Raw genomic sequence first — 9,144 nt, forward strand, 5'->3', positions numbered from 1 at the left:
CAAGGTGTGCGCGGTGCATTGCAGGCAGGCTAGACACGTCCCTCCCTGGAGCGCTGGGATGGGGACAGGAGGGGGCAGCGCACAGGGAGAGGCAGAGGGAGCGGTATGAACGGGCCGTGCCTCGGGTACCAGTTCCCCCTGCTATTACCAGAAGGCCAGGCCTCCTCATTCCTCGTTTGTTCCCTTTCCTCCCCCTGGAGGGCGGCTCTGGGGTGCTGAGGCCGGAGTCAGGAGACCCATGGACCTGTCCCTGGCAGAGTCAGGAACAAGAGAGAGGAGACACACACAGAGCTGAATGCTGCAGGGAAAGTTTATTGTCAGGTCACTGTGCTGGGATGGATGAGAAGAGGAGAGGGTGGGTGCAACAGAGAGCGACGGGGCAGAGCGGAGCAGCAGTGACAGGGATTGACACAGCGATGCTTTGCAGAATGGACTTTGCACCTGGGGACACAGGAGCTGGTCTGCCAGGGAGCTGGCGGGACCCGATTCACTCACAGCCCAGGCTCTGGGAGCCACCAGGTGTGGGCAAGTTTCCTTCCCTTGGCTTTGTGCTTACAAACGAAAGAGTATTTGTCTTCACAGGGATAATCGTGCCATTTCTGGAAACCTAGAAAGAAAACCAGAAAAGACCCGTGAGGTGGGGCAGGCTGGGCTGTTCCTATCATAAAATCATAGAATCATAGAGTTGGAAGGAACCTCAGGAGGTATCTAGTCCAACCCCCTGCTCAGAGCAGGACTAACCTCAGCTAAATCATCCCAGTCAGGGCTTTGTCAAGCTGTGCCTTAAAAACCTCTAAAGATGGAGATTCCACCACCTCCCCAGGTAACCCATTCCAGTGCTTCACCACCCTGCTAGGGAAAAACTTTTTCCTAATGTCCAACCTAGACCTCCCCCCTGCAACTTGAGACCGTTGCTCCTTCTTCTGTCATCTGCCACCACCAAGAACAGCCTAGCCCCATCCTCCCTGGAACCCCCTTTCAGGTAGTTAAAGGCCGCTATCAAATCCCCCCTCATTCTTCTCTTCTGCAGACTGAACAAGCCCAGTTCCTTCAGCATCCCCTCATAAGTCTTGTGCTCCAGCCCCTCGTCATTTTTGTTGCCCTCCGCTGGACTCTCTCCAACTTGTCCACATCCTTCCTGTAGTGGGGGACCCAAAACTGGACACAATACTCTAGATGCGGCCTCACCAACGCCGAATAGAGGGGAATGATCACTTCCCGTGACCTGCTGGCAATGCTCCTCCTAATGCAGCCCAATATGCTATTAGCCTTCTTGACAACCAGGGCACACTGCTGACTCATATCCAGCTTTTTATCCACTGTTACCTCGAGGTCCTTTTCTGCAGAACTGCTGCCCAGCTCATCGGTCCCCAGTCTGTAGCTGTGCATGGGATTCTTCCTTCCTAAGTGCAGGACTCTGCACTTTTCTTTGTTGAACCTCATCAGATTTCTTTTGGCCCAATCCTCCAGTTTGTTTAGGTCCTTCTGTATCCTATCCCTATCCTTCCATGGTATCCACCACTCCCCCCAACTTAGTGTCATCTGCAAACTTGACATGCAGTGACCCCTCCCCTGCCCCGTTCCAGCCCCTCGGAGAAGATCCCAGCTCTGGTGCAGGGCCCCGAGGCAGAGGAGGGTGGGTGGAGCCCTGAGCACCCCAGGTGGGGGCAGCCCCATCCTGCAAAGAGACGCCGAGGCTCAGTGTGAAAGGGGAGACGGCTGGTCCATGTGCTACTGCTGTTACCTCCCCCGCCCCACATGCCCCCCACACCAGGCAGCGGGCAGAGGAGAGCGAGAGCCCTGCCCTGGGACCGGGGGCACCCGCTCAGGAACTGGGCTGCTGCCTCCCTCCGTGCTGAGTGAGCTGGCCCCACAGCCAGGCACCCCTCCAGGTCCTGCACGCCGGGGTCTGGCTACACCCACAGCAACATCTGTCCCCGGGCAGGCTCAGCCGCCAGTCACAGCGTGTGTGCGAATGCTTGTGAGTAACACAACCCCGTGAGAGGGAGCAAATGCAGCTCCAGTCCCCAAATCAGTGTGTGGATCCCTGTTTGCACAGTTCTGCCTGCTCGACACCCTGCTGCCGTGGAGTAGGGGTGCAACAGCCGCTCAGCGCTGTTCAAAGCTCAGCACAGTCCCCCTCTGGGCCAGGGGTGTGAGTGTGTGTGAGAGTGTTTGCGTGTGCGACTGTCTGTTCTGCCTGTCACTGGGGCAGGCACAGACTGACCCAGGATCTGGGAATCAGGACGTTTCCCAGCTGAGAGAAGGGGTTCTCCCCTGACTGCCCCCCCAGGATGGGGCTGGGGAGAGGGAGAAGCAAGGATCTGCACTGCAGAGCGCGCTGGGGCCAGCCCGGATCAGTATCTCAGCCCCTGTGTGGTCGGAGGCTGCCAGGGACCCCCTGGAAGGAGCATGTGGGGCTGAGCCACCTGATTACCTGCATAATAATATAACACTACGCAGTACTCCTTTTTCTTTGGATTTTCAGGCTGCCCGTTATCCCAAGCACAGAAGTTCACCAGGGATTCATCAGCCCATCTCCAGTTTAGATTCTGCAGAGGCAAAGCAGAGGAGAGACCCTGTACACCCCAGATTACACAGCTCGAGAGTTCTGTGGCACTTTAAAGACTAACAAATTTAATATTTGCAGACTTCAGCTCTCTTCTTCAGATGCAGTAATACAGAAAATATGTTACCTATTCTAAATTTGTTAGTCTTTAAAGTGCCACAGAACTCTCATTGTCTTTGCTGTATAAAGACTAACACGGCTACCCCTCTGGAACCGGATTACACAGCTTGAGAGATGCGCCGGAGACAGAAAGACCATGGGCAGGGCCTGGGGAGAGGCTGGCCCAGCTCACACTGACCATCGCTATTCAGTGTCAGCGCTAGCAACCAGGGCAACGTTTCCTGACAGCTGAAGTTACACCAGGACCTGCCCCAGTCCCTGACAGCATGAAAACAGCAAGTGAGGGGAGAGTCTCCAGCCCCCCTGCTCTGCCATCCCCACATCGCTGAGGGCAGCGCACCCCACATGCCCTGAGCTTTCCACGTCCGTCTCCAGCACAGCCCGCCAGGCGACACCTGCGGCTCCATCCCAGGCGCTGTCCCAGGGAACCGTGCTGATGCTTCCTTCTCTCGTGTCCACAGGCGACACGACGCTGCCCCCAACCCAGCCCCATGGAGCGTTACTCTGCTCCCTACAGCAGAGGCCCCCCCGGGCGGCACTGGCCTGCAGAGCCTGGCTCTCAGCTGGGCTGTCCCAGGGCCAACCCAGAACCGCTGTGACTCGCCTTGACTGTAACTGTTCACACCTCTGCACCTCGGGGGATCTGCCCCCTTCCCCGTCCTGCCAGCCCCATAGCCTGTCCCTGCTGGTTCCTGGGACACTCCAGGCTCCCCCCAGACCTCACCGCTGACGTGCCCCTGGGCAGGTGATCCCCACCTGACGTAGCTCAGCCTACGGAGGGAAAACACCCAAACGACAGCGCTGCCAGGCTTTGCTGCCCTGGCATTGTTCGCTGCCTGCGTGGCCGCCCCTTTCCCCGAGCCCTCATCTAGGCGTCTGCTCTGCGTGGGGCCGGTGCCGGCTCTTGTACTGGGCCTGCCTGGACTGAGCACAGGGGCCGGTTGGGTGGGTCACATGGCGCTAGTAGAACAAACACGCACATTAATAATAGCGGTTTGTGCTCTGCCCCGGGCGTGTGGGGCTGATCCTGGGACGGACACACGGACGGTTGTAGCCCGTTCTCACCCCCGTGCGATGGAAATCCTCTCTCGTGGCACCCGCGCCCCCAGAACAGCACCGAGCAGAGAAACAGAATCCAGGGGTGTGGGGAGAAGCGGCTGCCAGACGCAGAGCAGAGCGTGTCCGGGGCACTCACCTGCTTAGGATCCCAGTGTCCGATCCAGACTGGACTGATCGTCTTGTGTTGGCTCTGGACATAATGGGCCAGAATATCATTTTCTTCAGCGCTGTGAATGGAGGCGAGATGGGCCCCATGCCCCTGGCGCTGGCACTCAGCCTGGGACAAGAAGAGACAAGCCAGTTACCCCACTGCTCCACCGCAGGGAGCAGCAGGAGAGAGTCCAGCCCTGCTCTGGGGCGCTGCCTCCCCCGGCAGCAAGGGCTGTGAGGACAGGACCCCGGTTCAGCGCCTCTCCCCACACCCAGCAGCAATGGGGGGAAGTGGATAGAGCTGCCTCCCTCCCTCTGCACCTCCTCGCCCCCCAGCGCACCCGGCCCAGACACACAGCCACCCTGGCCCTTCTGGCATCACCGAATCCCTGGGATGCCAGCCCCTGGCTCTGCACTGAGCCCTGGACACCTCCAGCACCAGCTTCAGATGGAGACGCAGCCAGGGTTCAGCATAACAGCTTCCCTGGCGAGGCGCTGTCTCTGGGCCAGCTGCCTGCCCAGCCAGACACGCCCTGCTAAGGGGGTTTCCCCTCTCCCGGCTCCATGTGGGGAGGAACCTTCCGTGGCTCCGAGCTGAGGTCCCGGCCGACAGCCTTGCCCCGTCCCCACAGCCTGGGCACAGGCCTGCTGGGTGATGGGTCTGTTACCTGCCCCTCTTCTATGCACACCTGGAGCAACTGCTCCCACACTAGCGACAGGGCAGAGCAAGAGCCACACAGCATTGCAGGGACAGACAGAGCGGGACAACAGAAACCACAGTCCGCCCGACCCCAGAGCACGAGCACAGGGACCTCCCAGCCCCACGGTTACATCCACATGCACCCAGCACCCCACACAGCCATACACGGGGACCCCCCCTCCTTAGGTGCTGTGCCATGACTCCCTGGCCACGGGCCAGCCAGCATCAGGGAGCGACCCAGAGACCTTCAGCCCGGCCCTGCCACCAGAGCTGTGGGAGCTGCTCTGTAAGACGAGTCAGGAACACGCCCTTCCTGAACCAGCGCCAGCGAGGGCCGGGTTCTAGATCTAGGGGTTCCAGTGAGACCCGGCTCGTGGCAAGCGTGTCAGGTCCAGAGGAGATCGTGTCCGCACTGATGTAGGCGAGGTTTGATTGGCTCCCCCTGCTCAGGGCACGTGATTTGCACAGGCTCCGTATCTGCAGGAGCACACCTAGGTGCTGAGCATGATGGGAAACCATCCGTCTGGCTGGTGCTGGGCACACATCACCTGAGTGGTAATTGCAGGGCAATGAAATGTTGTCCTGCTGTGTGAACAAACGGCAGCAGAGCTGTGCTGAGCCTGGCTGAACAGACTGAACAACGAAGGCGTTTGTCTGCTAGACGCTGGCAGAGCTGGGCCGGGGGGTCTCCTGCTCAGACTGCACCAGCTGGGACGGGGCTGCTCTCCAGCCTGGCTTGACTGACTGAGAGCTGAAAACTCAGTGCTTGCGAGAGGGGCAGTGTTGTCTTTGGGGCGCCCAGGGACAGTATGTGATTTCCCAGCTGACTGGGGGGGCTCGAGCCGGTTTGGTTGCAGCAATGACAGGAACCCCTAGACCTAGAACCCGGCCCTGGCTGCTGCCAGCTGTGTCTGGCAGAGGGTGACATTTACATTATATTCTGCCCCGCAGCCTGGCCAGGGCAGGGCCGTGCCCTCAGCAGCTGGTTCCCAGGGCTCTGCCCGGGGCAGGGTTAAATGTGCCAGCGCTCGGCTCCCAGCACAGCCCAGCACAGCCCAGCCCAGCTCACTTACTCCCATAGTCAGCCTAAACCTCCCCATCCCACAGCCTCCAGCTGCAGCCAGAGCCCCTGAGCCCCGCTGCCCCCAACCTCTCACCTCAGCCTCCATCCAGGTTTTCTCTTGGGAGAAGTATCCATAGCAGTTGCCTTGGAAGGAGAGCCATTCCCTGGGACAGGACGCCTCTTGTGTCTGGTCTGTGACAGCAGGTGCTAGGGGGCAATGGTGGGGACCAGACGGCGCGGTTAGCGGCTGTTTCAGAGGCACAACCGTGGCTTTCCCATTAGGACAAATAATGGGGCATGGGCTCCTTTCCCCATGGTGCCCAGGGGCAAAGCAGGAGGCAGTGCTCTGTGGGGTGTGTGACAGCCCTCCCTGCACCTGCCCCAGGAGCCCCATGGTCTCCCAGGAAGGGGGGAAACATGGAGCTGCCAGACACCCCGTCCATCCTGCATTCAGCTGCAGCCCTGGAGCAGAGGGAATTCCTGCCAGGCTGAGCCTCTCCCCCTCTCGCCTGGGGCCATGCGGGACAGTGAGACCAGGGATACTGGCGGGAGAAGGGAAGGGAGCACCCAGCGCCATAGGGTGAAGATGGGGGAGCATTGGGGTCGCCGCAGACTGGGAGCAGAGAGGGAAATTCAGTCCTGGGTGGAAGGAGCTGAGGGTTCAGAGAGGAGGAAAGGAGAGAGAGGTGCCCAGTCCCAGGGAGATGGGGCAGCAACTGGGGCAGAAAGAGGGGCAGTAGCAGTGATCTGTGGGCTGGGGAGAAGGGAGGGGAACACTTTGCAGGATTTCTGTTCTCAGTGAGCGGGAAAGACAATAACAGAAAAGGTGGAAATGCCAGACGTCCTAACGGGCTTTTTTGTTTCCGTTTTCACCAAACAGGTTAGTAGCAATTGGGTGTCTAACACGCTGAGAGCCAGCGAGAATGAGGCAGGAGCTGTGGCTAAAAGCGGGAGAGAACAAAACGACTCAGACAAGGCAGATGTCTGCATGTCACAATGGCCAATGAAGCACTGCCGAGAATACTCAAGGAGCTGACGGAGCAGAGAGCTGAGCCATGAGCCATTAGCTCCAAAACTCAGGGCAGACGGGAGAGATTCCAGAGGACTGGCCAAGGGTAAATATAGTGCCAGGGTCTGGAAAGGGAGTAAGGACCACCCGGGAAATTACAGCCCAGTCAGCTTCACTGCAGTAGCCAGAAAGAATGGAGCAAATAATTAAGCAACCAACGTGCAAACACCTTGAAGGTAATCAGGTGATAAGTAACAGTCAGCATGGATTGTCAAGGACAAATCATGTCAGACCAACCCGCTAGCTTTCTTTGCCAGGGTAAGAAGCCTTGTGGATGGGGGGAAGTGGCAGATTTGGTGTATCGTGACTTTAGTAAAGCTTTTGATACCGTCTCGCATGACCTCCTCATAAAGAAAGTAGGGAAATACAACCTAGATGGAGCTACTATAAGGTGTGTGTATAACTGGTTGGAAAACAATCCCAGAGAGTCGTTATAGTGGTTCCTAGTCAAGCTGGAAGGACGTATCAAGTGGGGTCCCATAGGATCGGTTCTGGTTCTGGTTCTGTTCAATATAGATTCCTAGAAGATGAGGGATGGAAGGGACCTCAGGAGGTATCTAGTCCAACCCCTGCTCAGAGCAGTACCTATCCCAGCTACATCATCCCAGCCAGGGCTTTGTCAAGCCGGGCCTTAAAAACCTCTAAGGATGAAGATCTCTTCATCAGTGATTTAGAGTGTGGCATAAAGAGTACACTTAAAACGTTTGCAGATGATACCGAGCTGGGAGGACAGGATTAAAATTCAAAATGATCTGGACACACTGGAGAAATGGTCTGAAGTAAATAGGATGAAATTCAAAACGGGCAAATGCAAAGTGCTGCACTTAGGAAGGAACAACCAGCTGCACACACACACTGCATGGGACATGACTGCCGAGGAAGGAGGACTGTGCAAAGGGATCTGGGGTTAGTGGATCACAAGCTAAATACGAGTCAAGAGTGTAAAACTACTGCATAAAAAGCAGACATCATTCTGGGATGTATGAGCTGGAGTGTTGTATGCAAGACACCAGAAATAATTCTTCCGCTCTGCTCTGCACTGATTAGGCCTCAGCTGGAGTTTTGTGTCCAGTTCTGGAGCCACATTTCAGGAAAGATGTGGAGAAACTGGAAATAGTCCAGAGAAGAGCAACGAGAATGATTAAAGGTCTAGAAAACACGACCCGTGAGGGAAGATTGAAAAAACTGGGTGTGTTTTGTCTGGAGAAGAGAAGACAGGCGGAGGTGGGGCCATGAGCACAGTTTCCAAGGACATAAGAAGTGGTTACAAGGAGGAGGGAGAAGAATTGTCTGCTTAACCTCTACAGGACAAGAGGTAATAGGCTTAAATTGCAGGCAGGGCGATTTGAGCTGGGCATTAGGAGAAACTTCCCACCTGTCAAGCAGTGAAGCGCTGGAACAAATTGCTGGGGAGGTTGTGGAATCTCTGTCCCGGGGGTTTAAGAGCAGCTCAGACAAACCCCTGCCAGGGCTGGGCTAGTTATCACTAAGACCTGCCTCGTCTGCAGGGGCCTGGACTAGACGAGCTAACGAGGTCCCTTCCAGCCCTACAGCTCTGTGATGCTCAGGGCAGGGACACAGCACGTTGGGCTCCCCCCAGGGCAGTGACCCCAGCAGCAGGAGACATGCCGTGACTCTGGGAGCACCAAGGAAAATGAATTCACTTCCCAATTCCCACCACGGCCAACAGCGCCCGGGGCTCCAGCTCCGAGGGGCCGGGCAGGGACTCACCTGCCAGCGAGGGGTCAAAGATCAGGCAGCCGAGGAGGCAGAGGTTGACGTAGGCGACTGGCCCCATCTCGCTTCTCCTGGAGGGAAACACACACGGGAGATGGGGCCAGGAGAGCCAGAACGACCCCCAGAGCGACCCCCCCATCACCCCAGGGGGCATTTCCCAGGGGAGGAACTTCGGAGCTGGGCTGGTGGCTAAGGGGCCTGGCTCAGCTGGAAAGGCCCCGAGAGGGATCCTGTCCCCCAGCTCAGAGCCCCTGTGGGGCAGGGGAGCTGCCCGAGGAAGGACTGGGACAGAGACGACCCCAGGGACTCACACAGGGCAAGGCCAGCCATGGGTCCCGTCCCAGGGCTGGTCTGCCCCCGAGTGCCCAGTACCCAGCGCAGATGGAGGAATGTGGGGAGGGGACAGGAACTCACGTGTCCGTCTGTGTCTGTCTGTCTGTGTCTGTCTGTGTGTCTGTGTCTGGGCGGCTGGTCCAGAGCGCTGGGGATTGCAGTTCAGCCTGTGCTGGGAGCTGGTCCCCGGAGGGGGTTTATGGCCCTGCAGCAGGAGGGGTCGGGGGAGGAAGAAGGCGGAGGGTGAATGTGGAAATGGGATCCGATGTGACAATTCAGTTCCCCTGCTGTCACAGCACAAAGATGCAATCTGCCCCCTGCTTCTGCACAGCTTCCTGCTGCCC

The 9,144-nt window shown here is 57.9% G+C and overlaps 1 protein-coding gene across 1 annotated transcript; it reads right to left on the reverse strand.

Annotated features, from left to right (window-relative positions):
- Positions 1 to 326: 326 nt before the first annotated feature.
- On the reverse strand, positions 327 to 8,528 carry LOC137160415 (C-type lectin BpLec-like). Its single transcript, XM_067562778.1, has 5 exons — positions 8,462 to 8,528; positions 5,756 to 5,868; positions 3,885 to 4,025; positions 2,438 to 2,552; positions 327 to 607 (listed from the first exon to the last, which is right to left on the reverse strand). Exons 1-5 carry the CDS (start codon positions 8,526 to 8,528, stop codon positions 492 to 494), a joined length of 552 nt encoding a protein of 183 aa, XP_067418879.1. The 3' UTR covers positions 327 to 491.
- Between the last annotated feature and the right edge of the window lie 616 nt (positions 8,529 to 9,144).

The sequence above is a fragment of the Emydura macquarii genome, unplaced genomic scaffold (assembly GCF_026122565.2).
Source record: "Emydura macquarii macquarii isolate MOO-44397 ecotype Brisbane River unplaced genomic scaffold, CSIRO-AGI_Emac_v2 contig_6, whole genome shotgun sequence".
Lineage (NCBI taxonomy): Eukaryota > Metazoa > Chordata > Testudines > Chelidae > Emydura > Emydura macquarii.

Excerpts from the sequence above, each read along its gene's own strand:
- LOC137160415 (XM_067562778.1), bottom strand. The coding sequence starts at position 8,528 with ATGGGGCCAGTCGCCTACGTCAACCTCTGCCTCCTCGGCTGCCTGATC. Across the intron at positions 5,869-8,461 it reads CTTTGACCCCTCGCTGGCAG|CACCTGCTGTCACAGACCAG; the intron begins GTGAGTCCCTGC and ends ATTGCCCCCTAG. Across the intron at positions 608-2,437 it reads AGTGTTATATTATTATGCAG|GTTTCCAGAAATGGCACGAT; the intron begins GTAATCAGGTGG and ends TTTTCTTTCTAG.